At 47.6% G+C, this 19,607-nt stretch overlaps 1 protein-coding gene across 1 annotated transcript; it reads left to right on the plus strand.

Annotated features, from left to right (window-relative positions):
* The first annotated feature begins 9,129 nt into the window (after positions 1–9,129).
* FGF16 (fibroblast growth factor 16) lies at positions 9,130–18,406 on the plus strand. The gene is made up of 3 exons (XM_023634057.2): positions 9,130–9,992; positions 15,933–16,036; positions 17,406–18,406. The coding sequence occupies exons 1-3, from the start codon at positions 9,719–9,721 to the stop codon at positions 17,649–17,651; spliced, it is 624 nt and encodes a 207-aa protein (XP_023489825.1). The 5' UTR covers positions 9,130–9,718; the 3' UTR covers positions 17,652–18,406.
* The last annotated feature ends 1,201 nt before the right edge of the window (positions 18,407–19,607 follow it).

Genomic DNA, 19,607 nt, shown 5'->3' on the forward strand with positions numbered 1-19,607 from the left:
CTTGCTGGCCTCCCCTGGTTCTCAGCTCTTCCCTCCCCGACAAGAGTATAACCATCCCCTCATCCACACTTGGTTCAAGAGAAAGTCAGAATTTTACAAATAGTTTCATGGTCATTGCTTTGAATTACACAACTTCTTGTGTAAATGATGACATTACAAAATTTAGCTTTAAAGCAGTTGTTTTATGGCCAGCCAAGTCATGATACTGTCATCTCATCTCACACCACGGTGACCTCATCCTCCACTGTGGGCCTGAGACGCTAATCAAGAAAGGCCTGGGTTTGAGGAGGTCTAGACAGTCAGAAGCCAGTGAAGCCAATGCCCTGAGAGGACAATTTTGTGCTTCTTCCTTGAGGTGGTGGGGAGGGGGATGAGGAAACCTAAGCCTCTGGACCCTGCTGCAGAGATTTGGAGCAGTAGCATGGCTGTCAGGTTGTCTGGGCGGCACTGTGATGACCTGTCCAGCTCCGTGCCCCTTCTAAGGCCACCCAGCCCTCACCAATAGGTTTCTCCCTCTCATTTCTACAAAACCCGGAGTCTGGGATTCATTCTGTCCTGAATCAGGGGGAAATATAAGATTATCTCCATCCATACCTCACCAGCTGAGGCTCAAGTAAGTGGCTTCTGGCCCTGCTCTGATTTCATAATTCCAGTTCCAGTAACTGGGCTCTTGTCCCTCCCCATATGTATAAGTACCCACCTTGTACCCAGTCCCTGTGATTGGGCTCCTGTCTTATTCCCTCGATATCTGAGGCTCTGCAGTTCCCAGGTATTCAAATTCTTCCAGCACTGAAGGAAGAGGGGGCTTCCTTGACAATCCCTCCAATCCCTATCCAACCTGGGTCCTTTCTGGTAATTGGAGTCCTTTGGAATTTTAAAATGTACACATTTCAATTTTAGATGTTATCAGTTGGCTCCCTGGTAGGAAAGATTAAGAAATCAGCACTCAGTTATCCTAGATGAATAAGGCCTAGAGACCTGTTGTACAGCGTAGTGATCATGGTTAATAATTCTATCTTGTATACTTAAAATTTTGCTAAGAGGGTAGACCTTATGCTGTGTTCTTATCACCAAAAATAATAGTAATAATAATAAAAAATAAAGAGGATGGGAGGAAACTTTTGCACATGCTTGATATGTTTACAGCATAGATTGTGTTGATGGTTTCATGGGTATATATTTATCCCCAAACATATCAAGTTGTATTTATTAAATACAGTTTTTTGTATGTCAATCATGCCTCAATAAAGTTTCTAAAAAGTCAGCACTTATTCATTTCTGCCTATTTTTTTTCCAGTCGCCTCCTTATTTCTGTTAGTCATATTAATATGTTTACTTTGTCTGGATTTCTAACCTATTGGTAATGTGTCCCTGTCACCTGCAGCTGTACCTCCCTGGGCCTGTTGTTGAAACCTCCCCTTCCACTGACTCTGCTCCCCTTGGGTGTATCTCTCCTTGAGTTCTGCTCTGAGGCAATTCTGGCATCGCCATCCCCGGCCTCCAGCAGGTCCTGGCCAGGCTCCTTCACTCTGGGCCTCATGTTCTGCTCTGAGGTGACGCCAACAGGGGCTGGGAGCTCCCTCGTGCTCCAGGCTGCCCTGAACCATATGTGCCATGTAGGTACCATCCAGGCTCCCTTGAAATGAATTTTTACCAATAAATTAAAGAAAACCAGAGGAAATAACATGTACCCAAGAGACCAGAAATCTAATGGTTTACAGAACAAACTTACATCTAATATAGATTGGATTGGATGGCAGTGTATAGGGTCATTTAGATATCTTTTTGTGCTCTACTCTCTCTCCCAAATCCTTTTTTGAGAGTTGCTTTGCTTTGCTCCAGGGATTTCCTACTCTCCACAGGAGAGGGGTTCAGCCCTAGTCACAACCTCCTATTAAAAAAGACAGTGAACTGATAAGTAGCTAACAATTCATTCTCAAGGGGAAAAGGACCCTATTTCAGCTTTCCGTGCCTCCTGCCACTGAGCAAGACTCTGACCCAGGCCTAAGCAGGCCAGAATCCTGGCAGCCTCCAGACCTTTACTCATGCCCTCCTCCCAGCTGGAATGCCACTTCTCCTCCACTCCATTTATCTGAACCTTGCTCATTCCTCAAAGCTCCTCTCTTGCTCTCCTATCACCTCCTCCAGGAAGCATACCTGTATTCTGCTTCTCAACCTCCCACAGCACTTAAAATCTACACCACACAATGCAGTACTTAACTCATCAAACTCTTTTTTTTATTTTTATGCTTTTTTTTCTTTTTCAAGTAATTTTATTGGGATCACAATGGTTTATAACATTGTATAATTTGGGGTGTACATTATTGTTTATCAATTTCTGAACACACTTCATTGTGTTCACCCACAGTAGTCTAATTTTTATCCAGGACGATACGTACGTGCCCCTTTACCCCTTTCGCCCACCCTGCAACTCCCTTCCCCTCTGGTAACCACTAATCTGGTCCCTTTATCCACGTGTTTGTTATCTTCCACATATGAATGAATTCATGCAGTGTTTGTCTTTCTCTGTCTGGCTTATTTTGCTTAACATCATACCTTCAAGTTCCATCCATGTTGTTGCAAATGGGACAATTTTGTCTTTTTTTCTGGCTGAGTAGTATTCCATTGTATATACATACCATATCTTCTTTATCCATTCATCTGTAGAAGGGCACTTGGGTTGCTTCCACATCTTGGCTATTGTGAATAATGCTGCAATGAACATAGGGATGCATAAATCTCTTTGGGCCATTGATTTCAAGTTCTCATCAAACTCTTAATCCCTGTTGCTTCATAATAAGCTAGCTTAAGCTCCACAAGAATCCTTCTTGACTTCCCCTGGGACATTTAACATAAGCCTGAGCCTGTGGTTGGGGCTCAGCAAAGACACACTGGAGACACTTGTTCTAGAAACAAAATCAGGGGTTTCCATTCTTTTTCCATAACTGACTAGAAAATGGAGTGCTCAGATGCAGCCATTAAAAAACTAGCATCCTGGGGAGCAGCTACCAAAGCCACCACAGTCATTCCCCGGTCATTGATTCAGAGTGTTAGAGCAGAAAGGAATCTTAATCATTTACTCCCAGGCTTTTAAACCAAGGTATGGATACCCCTGGGGGTCCATGGCAGTGTGCCAAGGGGGTCCACACAGCCACAGGATAAACATGGCATGCTTTCTTAGAGTGTCAGTTTTACTTGAGTATAAGAAATTTAAGACATTTCTGTATTAAAACAAGTATGGCCATATCATGGAGGAGAATGCAAATTTTGCACACATTTTTAGGAAAAACACGAGGCTTCAAAGACACTTTGGGCTTGCAGCAGGCTGCTTTGGGTTATCCCATCCACCCCCCCACCCCTCCCCCTACCTGTGTTGGGTATTTCATTTTCCCTCTCCCCTGTCATTAGGGTTACTTCAGATAAAAAATAAATAAAAGTTTGAGAAGATTGATCTAGTCCAGCCCCTTCTCTTCACAGTTAGAAAAACTGAGGCCCACAGATGAGAGATCATTTGGGCAAAGCTCCAGACAGTGAGTTCAGCAAGAGCTGGGACCACAACCCACTTCCATTAGAATGTACATTTCTTTCTAGTGACGTGCTCAGGTGACTACTGACTGCAAACTACACTTCCTTGCTAACTCTGTTCCACTCCTTATACCCTTCGACATTTTGTTTTCTTTGCCAAGGGCTATACACCTATCCTTAGGGAAGCCTCTGGCACCAGCAGCTCTGAGAGCAGCCCAGAACCTTTAGTCTCTTTCTATAGCTTCAAACACAGTGAGTAATGTTGCCTTTCCCAGAAATTAGAGTGTAGCTGATGAGATTCAAACCCCTCACAGAAACAGGATAAAGTCTGCAGCGGTAGGGAGAGAGAGGCAAAGAAGGGAGGAGGTCCTGCTAATTGGAGGCCACAGCCAGGAAGCAAAGAGCTGATCTTAAGACTCTGCTTTTTCCCTTCATTTATGCAAGAAAGAGATACTATAAGGCCGCTTCAGCAAGGCTGCCAGGAAACTGGGCCCTCAGAGGACTGACTTCCCTATCTCCTGGAGTGAATCTGCCCTCAGACTATGGGACTAAAATAATCATCTCAGGTTAAAAAAAAAAAAGGAAATGCCTTTGGATTCAAATGAACTCAGCTTCACACATGTCATGTGTACTCTTCGTGCAAATTAGCAGGGGCTGCCTGTAGAGTCACATACTTACATCCACTTATGCACACTTTAAACCCACAGCTCTTGGTGTTACACAGACATATGCAAATTCTTCTTCACACTGTTGCAAATACAAACACAAGTACACATTTATCTTGGGAAAACTAATACAACCATAGTCTCTGCCCACACTTCTCCCGCAACACCCAGCCCCAGACACACACAGCCACCGTTGATACCCACATTCACAGTCACACCACACCAGGTTGAGAAGTGACCCAGGTTGTCAGGGTTAAAGCCACATTCCACAGTGTCCCATTCCTCTCAGAGAACTAACAGATCATTTCACAAAAATGTCATCACCTGTCAACTAATGGCAAGTTACAGCCAGAATAAATGGTCCATTACCGACCCCCACTACAGGTAGGCTCACCAGAGAATGATAGCAGAGACAAAGGAGACTTGTGGCTCAGTGTCACTGCAGGAGACTGACCAGAGAGGTAAGATGGGGGCTCATTCCAGCCAAAAAGATTTCCTTTCCTCTCTGGGCCCTAGAGCTGCAGTGGGGAGATCAGAAGGCAGTCTGGCTTTTTGCAGACTTCTCAAATTCTAGCTACAAATCGCCTAGGGGAAAAAAAAAAGACTGATCTTTTAACCTGGATTTTCCTTGTCTGGAAGAGGATTGGGTCATGTTATAATACTTTCTCTCTTGCAAAAAGCCCCAACACTTTTTGCAGTAGTGTAGTTACCAACAGCATGGTCTCTGGAGCCACTCTCCAGGTCTGAATTTCCACCCCACCACATACAAGCTGTATGACCTTGAGCAGATTACTTAACCTCTCTAGCCTTCAGTTTCGCCATCTCTTAAGAATTGGAATACTGTAATAATATCTACCTTGTGGTGGTGTGATGCGATTTAAATGTAAGGCACTTAGATAACTCCTGGCACTTAGGATGCTCAATAAATGTAATTATACAAATGAGCAATTTTCTGTTTTCCTCAGGCCTCTACTCCCTCGCTACCTGCTTGCCCACACAGAGGTGACAGGCCATCTTAATCCCAGAGACAATACGACTGGCCCAATATCACACAGAAAGAGTAATAGGATTGGAATTGATTGCTTTGGGGTGACTCGGCCAGTGTACTCATCTATTTCATTTCTCCCTTTGGAAAAAATGAGCATAGTTTGAGGCAACCTCGAGAGAAAATATGACTGGGACCAGGCAGGATGTAAATAATATTAAAAACAATGACCACTTAATATGTGCCAGGCACAGTTTTAAGTGCATTCTGTGCATTATTCCATCCAAACTTCACAGCAACCCTGTGAGGTGATGACTATCATCAGCATCTGCATCGCACTGAACAGGAAACCGAGGCTCCAACACCTCGAATGGTTTCAAGCTGGGATTTGAATCCAGGCAGTCTGACACCAGAGATGGAGTGTGCAACCGCCACTCTATACTGCTGTCTGCAAGGAAAGCAGAAGGGGAGGGGAAGCAGGAACAAAGGACAAAGGAGCAATACAAGTTCTTTTTGAACTAAACAGACTGAAGCGTTGTGTGTAGCGTTGTGGTTAGGTCCTAACTGAAGATCAAGGGTTTAAGTCCTACCTCTGCTGCTAGTTATTGAATATATTTGGGCCTCAGTTTTCTCGTCTGTAAAATGGGAATAAAACTGTTTCTTAGAGTTGTGATAAGGCTTAGGGATCCTGCAGGTAAAGCACCCAGGGCAATGCTTAACCCAAGGTAAGTGCTCAGTAAATAGAGAAACTGATGGCATTAATTGCACTGCCTGCAGGATCTGCCTAGCAGTACAGCTTAGGCAGGAAAAAACATTTATAAACCGTCAGGAAAGTGAAGAACTGGGCAGAGCAACAATTCCAGACATCCTTTCTCATGCCCTGGGCGTGTTGGGGTGGAGGGGAGCACCAGCATTATTGGCATCGCTGTCTCCTTCCTCAAGGAATAGATCCCAGCAGGTTGCCCTCAGCCTCTGGTCACTCATAGCCTGAATCAGAACTCTCCTTGTTCCTAAGGAGTTTTGTTTGTCCGTGTCCTTTTCCCATCGATTGCTTTATTGTTCACATCAAACCTTGTGAGGTATTGGGTAAAGGAGGACAAAATCTCACATGTGTTGAGTGTCTTCCATGTGCCAGACAGAATGCTGGGTACTTTCCATCAGTGATTCCATTTCATCCTCACACCACTGCTGTGAAGGGGTATGGTTATCTGCACTTTACAAATGATGTACTGAATCCAGTGAAGGTTGCTCCTTTTTTAATGGACATTTTCCTCTCATCCCATATGTCCAGCATGACCCTGGCCCCAGGTTGTGTCCTGCTGAGGATTTTCTGTAAACTGAAATATTCTGAAATCTCGCTGTCCTCAACACGCCAACCTATGCTTAATTCCAAGGCCCATAAATTGGGACCAATTCTCCCCCAGTGGCTCTGAGATTAAACTAAGACTCTGCTCCTCCATCAGCTGTATGATTCTGTGCTAGTCACTTAACTTCACCTCTAAAATAGGGCTAATGGCACTTCCTACTCCGCAAGGTTGTGAAAGTTAAATAACTTTCATGAAAGTGCCCCACCAATTGGGACACTTCATGGAAACATTATTTAAAACAGAACCACCAATCAGCTTAATCTCAAAAGAGCCCCAGAAGGGCGATGGAATGCTTGTATCTCTGACCTTCGATCAGGTAGGACTTCAGATCTGCAACTGTGGTTGGTGACTTGGGGAATGTTGGGGGACAAAGAATGCAGAAATTCCCTGAAGTGACCGTGGAGGAAATGGCCTTTCACCATTATCGACGTATGGTTTATATCATCATAGAGACATCCAAATTCTTTACATCAGATACTTCTCAAAGCAGTTTCATCTACATTACTTCTGACATTCACTAAAACCCCCATGAATTAGTCTTTACCAACTAAAGTTGTTCCACTTGCTTTGTTACTATTTTCCCCTTCCCAGAAGTGGCCCATCTGAATTTGCAAAATCCTTCCCATCTTCCCTTTAAGGCCCATCTACTACAAAGGCCACCTTGGTCCAGAACCCAGCCCTAAACGCCCACATCAGTCTCCTCTCTGCTTTGCGAATCCACACAGCACTGTGCACCTTCTACTGTACATTCATGTACTTTTTTTTTTTAAAGACTGGCACCTGAGCTAACATCTGTTGCCAATCTTTTTTTTTTTTATTTCTTCCTCTTCTCCCCAAAGCCCTCCAGTACATAGTTGTATATTCTAGTTGTAGGTCCTTTTAATTTGTGCTATGTGGGACACCACCTCACCATGGCCTGAGGAGCGGTGTCATGTCCCTCCCAGGATCCGAACCGGCGAAACCCTGGGCCACCGAAGCAGAGCGCAGGAACTTAACCACTCGGCCACGGGGTCGACCCCTGTATACTTGTCTTAACCTCTGCCCCGCCTCCCCCACCTTCTCACTAAATCCACAAACTCTTCAAAGGGAAGAATGAAGAAGGAAGGAAGGATTTCTTTGTTGTTTTATGCCAGTCACATTTTAAAAAGCTTTTAATTATGGGAAATTTCGTGTGTGTTTATATACAGAGGGAATATATAATCAACACCCATGTACCCATCACCCAGCGTCAACAATTAGTAACACACGAACAATATTATTGCATCTCTACCTCCACTCCTTCTGCCTTCTCACTCTGGGTTATTTTAAAGCAAATAGTCCATCATTTCCTCTGTAAATACTCCAATGTGGAAGCCATCTTTTGCATTTCTGTGTCCCCTACAATCGGAAGATCATTTTCATCTGTGTTCCCTCCTACTGTGAGCACATCAGATTATTTCTGAGCACCTACTATGTGCCAGACCTTGTGCTTGGCTCTGAAGCTTCTGTCTGAGCTAGAGAGGCACAACAGAACCAAGTCACGATCTTCCAAACCAAGCATCGCTACAGTTCCGGAGAATGAGCACCGAATGCAAGCGGGAGCCCAGGAGCAGGACCTCACATTGCACTAACTGAATTGAGGTGAATAGGTTTTCTCCTCCCGCGGAAAACCTGAGTTCAAACTCTCCGCGAGACACGGGTTCTCCAGCAGGAGGCGCTGCAAAGGCGGGGCGGGGGTGTCCTCACCATGTTGAGCTTCTGCGGGAGCCAGGAAAGCGGCCAGAGCCCGCAACGTGTGCAAACTGCAGGCAACAACGCAGTTTAATAGGAGAGCAGGACGCTGAGCGCCAGGTCTTAAGAGGGGCCCCAAGGTTTAGGTGCCGGGCAGGGGCGCGGGGGCGCGGGGCAGGCCGGCACCTGCTCCCCAGGTCTTCTCGATGCTGCCCGTTGCCCTTACTGCCGCCAGTTCCCTCCCCAACTGCCGCTCTTGCTGATGGAGTATCTCCGAGCTGGGCACAGGATAGAGAGAGGAAACACCTGTTTCCAACAAGAAAAGAGGTGCGGGAAGCCCCCACCAGGCTTCTAATGGCCTCTCATCGAGCCTGCTCTGGAGAGCCTTGTAAAAGCGCGCCCAGAAAGCCAGTGGGGATCATTTTTCAAAAAGATCGCTATTTCTTATTCCCCCCTCCTTTTCTTAAGCCGTAACGTCCCTTAAAAAATGTCTTCTTTTCTCTGTGGGGTTTCCCGCTCCTCTCAGATCCCTTAAGACCCCCGCCTTGGTGCCTGCAGGGACCGCCACCACCCCCAGTCCCAAATTTTGCGACTATATTCGCTTCTGGATTTTTCACTTCCGCAGCCCCCTGCCGACCTACAGGTGGGGAGCGGGGCTGGGGGGCAACAGAACAAAGAGACCAGAGAGCCCCTGTCCCGGGCCAGGCGCCCCTGCTGCAGCCTCCCACCAGCTGGGGCACAAGAGGGGCTCGAGAACGCGTGAAAGCCCTCGCCCCAGTCTCATGCCACTGTCCAAAGGCCAGCAGCCCGAGGACACGTGGGAGGTGGGGACTGCCCCGCTCAGCAGACAGACCTCCACGCCACAGGCCTGAGTGGCAGTGGGCGCCAACAGCCTCCACGCACTGGGCTCCGTTATTTCATCAGCAGTTTCAGAAAAACCTGCCAAAAGCAGTTATGCCTCACTGCAATGTGTAGCTTTTTCCTGCCATTTTTTTCATAATAAAAGAGAGTGAAGCTCGCGCTGGCTCTCTCCCCCCTCCACCCCCCTCTCCCAAAAAGAGCCAAATGGATACGAGAAGGGGGGAAAAAAAAGAACCCACACACCAATCTCCGAGGGCATGCCAGTGAGGTGTGGCTTGTATTTAAATATCCAATATGTCAATGTAAGGGGAGTGGGTATGTATATAAAGTGCCGTTTGCATCTGATAGCTCGACGAAGCCAGCTATGAGAGGCCTAGGGAGATGGATGCGGAGGGGAAGCGGCACTTTGATTGCGAGTAAGGTCAGGCGCGGGCTGCCCCACGCTCCCCGCCGCTGAGAAGTTCCTTGGACGCGAACAGACGTCGCCGGCAGCTCGGCAGAGCGCAGAGCGAGCGAGCGAGCGAGCGCCGCCGAAGCGCCCGCGCCCGCGGCGGGGAGAGGCAGTTCACGCCCCGCGGCCCCGGCTCGGCCCCGCGCGCCCCGCCATGGCGGAGGTGGGGGGGGTCTTCGCCTCCTTGGACTGGGACCTGCACGGCTTCTCCTCCTCTCTGGGGAACGTGCCCTTAGCTGACTCCCCGGGTTTCCTGAACGAGCGCCTGGGCCAGATCGAGGGGAAGCTGCAGCGCGGCTCGCCCACAGACTTCGCCCACCTGAAGGGGATCCTGCGGCGCCGCCAGCTGTACTGCCGCACCGGCTTCCACCTGGAGATCTTCCCCAACGGCACGGTGCACGGCACCCGCCACGACCACAGCCGCTTCGGTGAGGACGCGGCGGGGAGGGACGGGAGGCGCGCGGACGGCGCGCCGGGGAGCCGACGGATGGGGCTCCGGCCTGGGGCCCGCGGACCGCCCGCAGCTCGGTGCCGTCCGGGCCCGTGGAGGCGCGAGGCCGCCGGGGACGCGGGGCAGGCGGAACGCGACGGTGCGGACTTGAGCCGTGCGGCGTCAGGGTGCCTGGCTCCCTCGGACGCGCTCGGGAGGGGCGGGGGCGCCTTGAGGTGCGGCCTCTCCTCTCCCCACTCCCCCCTCCCTCCCCTGGGAGCGAGGGGATCGGTCTGGGACCTGGACGCCGCGCTTCGCGTGAAAGCAGGTGGCACTGGGAAAGGTGTAGGAGCGCCCGCCGAGGAGGCCGAGCCTCGAGGGCAGCAGGGTTGTCGCGACCTTTCGCCTGGAGCGGGAGCCTTCAGGGGCCGTGGAGGTGGTGGGCGGGCGGCCCGCGCCGGAGTCGCTTTTTGCTGGGGAGGACGCGCAGCTGTGGCACCTGCCTGCCTCCGGGTTGCTCTACCCAGAGTGGGAGCCAATCCAGGCAGCACGGCGTGAGCTGAGTATTGGAGAAACTAGGAAAGCTTCCCAGTGTCCACTGTGTCAGGGCACAAGCCCCGGGGCAGCTGTTGCCCGGAGCTACCTCTGAACTCCTTGCCTCGGTGAGGAAAGGGTCCCGGGCCCACTCCCGGCCCCAGAAACAGGTGTCTCCCAGGCCCAGGACAGGAAACCTCCAACCTCCAGCCAGGATTTTCTCTGCCCGCCACTCTGCAGGTTGTTCAAAGGACGCAGGTGCCTGTCTCACACGCAGAACACAATTAGTATAAACCTTGATCTGGGACAGAGATCATTAGGTTTCTAAGCAAGTGGGTTCACTCTTCAGTAATCTGGCCTTTTTTATTTTGAATTTCCTATTCCCTACTAAACCATTATTCAGGTGCTGTGACAGCTACCCTTCCTTGGGTCCCTTGTCTCCCAATGCCCTCTACTTCTGCCCAAGGACCTTGTGGCCCAAGGACACCTTCTATCACTAAACCAGTAAGACGCTTTGCCCACCCTCAGGCATGATACAATTCCCTTCTTTTTCCCACCCTCCCCACTCCTCCCAAACCTCACCATCCTCCTATTCCTCATGCCTTGTGAGAGCTGCATCTGGAGTGCACAGTAAAAAGGGCAGCGGGGGGAGGGGGGAGTGCGGAGGCCAGTTCCTGGGCAAGGCCAAGTCGAGCAAACAACTTAGGGCCAGGACTGGTCTTCCTTGCTGGGAGCAAGCAGGAACCCTAATGAGGTCTATGTCATCTTAGAAAAATGCATTCACAAAGCTGGAGTACAGTAAGTTTTGCGTGGGGTGGGGGCAATAGAGGGGTGCAGGTGTCTGTATAAACTTGCAGCAGGTCCTCAAAAGGGTGATAAGGTGGGGGTAGGAGGGAGTATTAACTTGGCTCCTTTCCCTTCTATTGCTTGTGACTTTGCAGTCCCCTTTTGTTCCTCCTCAAAAGGAATGAAACTCCCGCTCTGGCCTCAGAGCCCCCCAAAGTCTCCCAGAAATGGCCTATAGATATTGGAGTAGCTCATTCCTGATATATAAAAGAAAAATGATGAAATGATGCAGAAATGTGTGGTGGGGGCAGCAGAGGTGGAGAAACTAGGAGCTTGGCTCCCGGCAGCTACAAGTGTTTGTCTGACTCTGTGCCTAAACTGAGCCAATAAGCTACAAGGTCAACATAAATCAGTAATAGGCTCTTGGGATAAGTGGTTTTTAATTATCTCCCTAAGGACACATCTTGATTTCTTTTCATCTCTCAGGCCTGCTAAGGGTGTTAAGTTTAAGGAGAAACCAAAGGAAATAAAACTGGCAGGAGGAAGGGATGTTTTCACTGCTGCTTAACTGACTGCTTCATTTTTGGTTTTGCCTTTAAAAAAAAACACACACACACACACACTGCCTGAGACCACCTCTGCATCACCTCTTCCCTTCCCTCCTTCCCTGGCTTCCTGGCAGTTCCGTGTATTTTCTGTAAAGGAAATGATAACTGGTCAAAGCTGTCTCTTTGTAACCTCCCCTGCCAACTTTCAAACACACATTTACTCTTTCTCCGTTTAGCTTTTGGCAAAAAAAGAGGTGGCCTTTGAGTTTGCTCACTCTCTCCACCCTCCACGTTTGAGTTAATCAGCCAGGGTATTCAATAAATCGAAACTTTAACATTCCATAAGTGCTTTAGCAGTCAACATTCCAGCAGGGTAAAGTAGGCCAGACTTAAGATATAAAATATTATAGATTTCTGCTTGGGGGGAGGAGGTAGTCTCCAAAGGCCGTGTAAAGTAAATAGCTATTTGTTGTAATTGGAGAGCAGGGCCCCCAAGGATTACCCTGGAATCCATGTGTTCAGAGCGAGTCAGGCTGAGCCCAAGAGCAGCCTCGACTCCAAATAATAACCTGTTGGCACAGCCTATGCTCCCCCTCCCCATTCTGCGATCAGTAGCCAGGAGTATTTCAGTCTCTGCCTGGATGGTGGCGTTTACATGAGGTTCAGAGGGGTACTGACATTCCTGAGGGGCACCTGTGGACTGGCAGAGCAGAGCTTGGGAGCCAGACTGGAGGAGAGGCCTCCTGCCAGGTGGGATGGAGCAGGCTCATGCAGCTGCTTTGGTTTCTGAGCAATCTGGTTCTTATTTGGCAAGACGCCAAAGCAGCACTGTCTTGGCCCTGAAGGCCTGCAAGGATGGCTGCGGGAGTGCAGAGTTATGGAACGAGATTAAATGACACATTAGCCAGTCATCTAGCTGGGTTCCGAAGCAGTGGGGCCAGAGACAGATCCATTTTGACTGAGGCCATGGGGAGAAAGGTGTAAGAAGAGAAGTGCCTGGAAATTGTTGAGCCTGCCGTGGACAGGTCAAGATGAGGGAGAGAAGAGGGAGGTCCTGGGCCTTGAAGAGGGTGAGAGTACTGAGGACAAACTTTGTCTCCTTAATACTTTACCTCAACGCTTTGCTGTTAACACCCCTCTCCAGCTGTAGCTGGGAAAATGTGAAAATGGCTTGTTTTCTCTCTCCCTTCATGCTGGCTGGGATTCAGGAGAAAGTTTAGGAATATCTGTTCCATCATCGTGTGCCACTGGGTTCCCACAATTTGAATCCAGCTAATAGGAAAGTTGGCAAAGGGAGATGATGCCCAAAGACAGCTGGGCAGGGATGATTCCAGCTGTTGGAGACCCCCTGTTACTGGACACAACCCAAGTGACTTCCCGTATGATCTGTCCTTTGGCATCAGGGTTAACAGAGAGTTGGAGAAAAACTGTAGTGACTCAAATAGCCACACCTCTTGGGTTTCATGATTTGTTCTCACACCAGGTCTTGGACGGTGAGATCACAAGCTGCCCTCTGCTACTTAATGAGCTCAGGGTGGTCAGAGACATGAGATACTTCGAGAATGAGAGAACTAAGACTCGAAGCTCAGAAGTAATCTGCCTAAGCAAAGCAAAGCACTGAAGTCTCCCTTGGTTTTGTATCCCTCTAAGTTTAGCACCCAGAACTGAATCATGACCTGGTTTTTCGTTTCCTTGCGATACTGGCCACTCTCCTTTGAACACGCTCCTGTTTTGCCATAGCCCTCCTTAAACACAGTGGAACTGAGAACAGCACTCTCAGTGCAGTCTAACTAAGCCAGAGCAGAGTGGGGCAATCCCCTCCCTTCTGCCAGTCACTGGCCCTCTATCAGTGCAGTCTTAGATCACATTAGCTTTTTTTCCTTCTCTTTATAGTTTTCCATTAGCTCTTTAATAATTTTTAAATTTTACGTGATTAGTTTTACATTCGCTTTTTAATAATCTCATAAATCACCCATCCCGAGCTTACCTTATTCAGTCAGATTCCTTTAAGCCATTGTTGTGTATGTTTTGCCAAGCCATATCTTCTCATTCCAAAGATGGGCAGACTTGCATTTAATAAAAATGCATGGAAACGCAAAAGACCAGTACATGTTTTCAAGAAAATATACATGGCTGCCTGAAGTGGGGAGGAGGATGGGAGCAGAGTATGGAAATAAAAAGAAAGAAATAGAAAAATGAAAGGCCTCTGCACAGGCCAATTATGAAGCTAGACCATGAAACAAGGAATATGATTAGCTCAACTGTCTGCACTTGAGGCTCACCTTCCCCCAACCAAACTCCAAACACAAAACATCTTGGGTAATTGGTTTGGGGACCAAAGTGAATGACTTTACATTTATTCCAATTAAAGCCGATTTTATTGGAGTCAGCCCATTTTTCCATGCTCTTGAAATCTCTTTGGAGTTTGATTGTGTCGCGCTCTCAGCTGTATGTCTTCTGGAACTAGGGTAAGCAGTCCCCCCGACGTCCTCTTACAAGTTATTTACTAAAATGTCAAACAGGGAAGAACCAAAATCAGAACATCGTGTCCGCTAAATCAGTATCTGCTTAACCCCTACTGGCGCCAGGTATTTTCCCTTCCCCTCCTACCATCTCGTGTCGATCTCTTTTCCCAAAACTCCTTTGTTTGTACTGTCAGAGTTACTAACAACCAGACTAAGAATGAAACTTGGAGGATTTCAATGCGGAAAGCCAAAGGCCACACTCTGTGTTCCACACAATGGCAGCATAGGAACTTTCCATTCTTTGAAAGATCCGAGTGGGCCCTAAAGCCGCCACACCTGAATGCCCACCCACCAGCCCGAGTCCCTGGGGCTCTTCAAGAGACTTCCCGTTGGAGTTTTGAACCTGATTTCAAGATTAACCACTCGAAGCGATCTTTGAGGAATCAGTCTCACTCCCTATGTAGGTTATGTAGAATATTATTACCCTTAAGAATTGCATTTTTGGATACGAAGGACAGCCAGATATGAGCTCATTTCATACCTTTGGATGCCTCTGTGAGACAATCCTATCAAGTTTTGGTCTTTACATTGTAAATCATGGTTAGAGACGGGGATATCAAAGAGGAATCCAGTTGACCAGTACATCTGTATCCATATAATAGATGTGCTGTGTTAGGACAAATTTGTAAAGTCTTTGGTATCACCAGGATTTCAGTTTGGGATCCTTTTCCCCTCTTCATAGCTGATTTCTTTTTTCCTCCTACTGCTGCTGGGTAAATGAAAACATTTTCAGATCCTTACCTCTACCCTTGTCAGCTAGAGGGACATTTCTGAATGTCTGCCTTTTCCCCTTAAAGATGCAGCATCTCAAATCAGTATCAAGTCCCATGCTACCTGCCAACTCTTTGCCATGGATAAACTTACAATTCCCAAGAGAAGAGGGGAGAATGATGGGCTGCCAGCCTGGGCTGCACTGGCTGAGAGCACTCCTAGAGAAAGCTCTCACCAGGCCAAGTTTTGCCTCCTGCCATAGGCAGGAGGAATAAACTTAGTGAGTGGCCCGTGTGGCCTTTGTTGGAGTCAGCTCCAGGCAGTTGACAGCCTCATGTGGCTTTAAGGACGTGGGAGCTGAGAGGGTACAAAACAAGTTCAGCCGAGAGGACAGCGAGGTAACAGTGTGTGCTCTAGCGAGGAGGGAAATGACTTGGGGAAGATACAGAAACCTGGCCACATTCTTCCATGTGGAAGGCTGTCCTCCCATTTCTTGAAATGGTGGTATTTAACAGCAATAGTACCTACTAATTATGGAGCTGTTGTAGCCAAAGCCTTCTCATGGTCTCTTCCTCATAATATGCCTAAGAGTGGTGAGTAGAGGCAGAGATTGTTTCCCTCATTTTATACATGGAAAAACTGAGGCCCAGAGAGACTTAATGCCTTCTCTGAGGTTCCATTCTCACTGCAAAAGATAGTTTCATCAGGTGCTTCACCAAAGGCACACAGGGCTTGCCTCCAGATGGGGATAAATGACTGGTAGCTCATAGCACCTGAACAGTTTCCTCTTAGTTTGATGTCGGTAATGGAAATGGCATTCACTTTTTGCTCTAGGAATCCTGGAGTTTATCAGCCTGGCCGTGGGGCTGATCAGCATCCGGGGAGTGGACTCTGGCCTGTACTTAGGAATGAACGAGCGAGGAGAACTATATGGGTCGGTAAGTTTAAGGTTTTCTTTTCATCGGAAGCTATTACCACCAGTGTTTGGACAATGTAAGGCAAAAGTATAAAAACATCTATCTAGCGCTTGAAAGCACTTTTGTCAACTGTAAAAGGTTAGTGTCTTCTAGCCGCTTCTTGGCTGCTCAGGAGATTGCTATATAAACTTTCACTCATTCAGCCTCCATCAAAACATAAGTTTTTCTGTGGTATATTTGCTTTCACCTTTTCTGTTAGAGGGGCAGCTAGTCTGATGATGATAGTAAGCTGTGCCGATTGATTTGTCAGTAGGTGACAGTAAGGGTTTGGGACATTAACCTCCCAAGGAGCACATCTGAATTTTAGTGGGCTCCCAGAGGAGTAGCAGACCAGCTGGCGCAAAAATAGGCAGTGGAAGAGCTGGCCTTCAGATTGTGGATTCTCAGATTAACAGCACAGTCCCTGATTTCCAGAATGCTTCAGCTGAATCCCAAAGGCCAAATGAAACAAACAAATAAAAACTGAGGGTTCCAGGGTCTGATGACAGCCCTAAGTCCCCAACCAGGACTAGGTTGGCTGCAGTGCATGTTCTCTATTCTGGAAGCTAGCCCATAGCTGGGGAATGGTGAGTGACTTTGCCGACCTTAACCCTTTCAGGGGATCCCAACTCCTGGCTTTGGCTTTTGAGTCACATCGCATGCTTTCTGGCTGCCTGTACCCCATGAAATCAGAGCACATTTTTCCCTGACACCTAAGAGATAGGCCTGTCCCCAGCACTTGGTATCGGCAACCCCAGCAAGTAGTATGGCGGCTGGATCAAGTGTGAGAAGGGACAGAGGCAAGAGACCCGGGAGCTGCCAGCTTGAAGTAGCCAGATTGGAGGAACTTTTCAAGGAGATCTTTTCTGAGCTTTCCAACTGACAGGCCTGAGACCCTTCATTAGGAGAGATCACAGCTCACCTCCCATGGAGCTTTATATAGATCTGAGGCCTTTGCCTGTCGGTTGACATGGTTGACTGTAATCTCAATGGATTTGAACATCATTAGTCGTAAGTAGGGAGAAAACTCAGGGGTACCAGCGGGGCATTGGGAGGCCATAGCAGAAGTTCTCAGGCTCAAAGAGGCAGGTGAGGCCATCTCCTCCAGTCTCCTGCCTTAAGGAAAGATCTCACCTAACACATTTTGGTGTGACTCACGAAAGAAGATGAAGGCAATACAGACAGGACTGTTGTGCTTTTTGGAAAGAACGTGCGTCAGTAATACTGGGAGATAGGACTGAAATTTTCTAATATCAATGTGCTATTGCTATTTCAGGGTTTCTCCACCAGCAAGCTGGGATGGGAGAAATAGTCATATAATGGGCTCTGCTTTATTTTCTCACCCTCACAGAAGAAACTCACACGTGAATGTGTTTTCCGGGAACAGTTTGAAGAAAATTGGTACAACACCTATGCCTCCACCTTGTACAAACACTCGGATTCGGAGAGACAGTATTATGTGGCCCTGAATAAAGACGGCTCACCCCGGGAGGGATACAGGACTAAACGACACCAGAAATTCACTCACTTTTTACCCAGGCCAGTAGATCCTTCTAAGTTGCCCTCCATGTCCAGAGACCTCTTCCGCTATAGGTAACGGACCACTAGTGTGACCTCTGTGACCTGTGTACTCTGGGGCCACAGTTGTCTCTGCAAGCACTATACTCATAGCTTTTCAATCCTCCTTCCTATCAATTTAGATAACAGAGAAGCACTTACTGTTCAACTCGACCCAGCTGTTCCCCTGTTGTTCAAAGTGTATATCAAGGTTGGGTTATTTTGGGGAGGGATGTCAGGGGAGGGGGTGGGCTAGAGGGAATCTTGTATATACTTTTTTTCTTTACTCGTCCTTTCCCCTGAGGTGGCACAAGAAAGAATGGGGGCCCCTGCCAAGGGCCAGGGGTGTCTTGCCCCCACAATCTACCCAAATACCTTGGCAATGGGTAAATGAAAGACCAAGGAATCTGCCAAAGATGCTACCTACAGAGCTTTAAAAAAAGTCTCACTAAGAAAATCCTTGGGGCCAGAGCCCTGCTGCGAGCCGCCCTGCCCTGGCTCTGCAGAGGCCTCGTCTGTCCTGACATGCAGTTTTCCTGCCACTGGAAGTGGGAGTTGGGGTAGGTTGTAAGAAAATGATATTAAAATGTAAGCATGGATACTGTGCATAAGGACAAACTATTTATGAAATGTATATGCTATTTATTTTATATATTTATTTATTTCAAAATAATTTTATTTTTAATGAGAGATGCTATGACTGGATTTTCATCAGAAAGAATAAGGTCCTACTGAAACAGGATAAATGAGTTATTAAAGGCTTTTATTGGCAATAAAATTGTCTTTATATTGTAACCACTGTCTAATTCTATTGATTTGTACGTTTAGTAGGATTAGAAGATTGGTTAGCTGCTTTCTCTTCAACTCAGTAGAATCTCCTGATGTCAGCATCACACAGCCCAGGCTGGAAAACCCATCTCCACAGTATTAGCATCATCCAGGGGCCCCATCTGAAGTCCCTTCAGGTTCTATGACTTTAAACTTAGTGGTGAGTAAAAGCTTCAGGAAGGCCTGAACTAACAGCTCTTATGGAAGCTCCCATTTGTGCTTAGGACTAGTTATAGAGAAACCCTCCTTTGGGATTTGGTTAGGGCCTAAAGGTCAGAAACCATCATTGGTGGCTTCTTGCTTTAGATACGAAGGTGACAGGATTCAAAATAGACAGCAATCAATAGGGAGACTGATTTTTTGAGTCAGTCAACTCCCCTTCCGGAGGTATTCTCCCACCCCCTCTCCAGCACCCCACTCCCATCCCCTGCCAGTGCTTCTCCTAGAGAGTTCTGGAAAGCTGTTAACACATTTCCCTAAAGCAGTAGGTCTCAGAGTATATGGTCTCTTGGCCAGCAGCATCATCTGGGAACTTGTTAGAAATGTAAATTATCATCAGGCCCTACCCTAGACTGGCCAAATCAGAAACTCTTGGGGAGTGGGGCCCAGTAATCTATGTGTTAACAAGCCTTCCAGAGGATTCCTGTGAATGATCAAATTTGAAGCCTAGGGCCCTAAAGGAATGGTTTTCAAAAAGAATTGTTTTTGCAGCTGAATGGCTTATAGATAAAGTAAGTTTTAGGATAACTTTAGTCCATAAAACAAAAGTAGAGTGGCTCTAGTTGAAATGGGGGTGGCATTCCTGGAACTCCCTCTTCTCCAGAGCAGCCCCTGACATATCTTGGTTTAAAATCCCTGGCCTCTTTACTGATATTTACTGAAGTAGGAGCATAAGGTCATTTGCATTTTCAAAGTGAATGCTGTCAGGAAACAAGAACCAAAGGAATGAACGTTTCATTGGGTACTTAGGCATCATGAAGGACTGGTGGGAGAAGGCCTTGGGTTTAGAATAATTCCTCCTGGTGCTCCTCAGTCACGTCATGTAGGCATTCACTCTTTTTCCAGCTGATTGTGAGAGTGAAACAAATAGCGTAAGTAGCAGCTCACTTAACAATAAAACCCAAAAAGTCTATAAAATCTCATCCAAATCCAAATACCCAACAGAGAA

The sequence above is a fragment of the Equus caballus genome, chromosome X (assembly GCF_041296265.1).
Source record: "Equus caballus isolate H_3958 breed thoroughbred chromosome X, TB-T2T, whole genome shotgun sequence".
Lineage (NCBI taxonomy): Eukaryota > Metazoa > Chordata > Mammalia > Perissodactyla > Equidae > Equus > Equus caballus.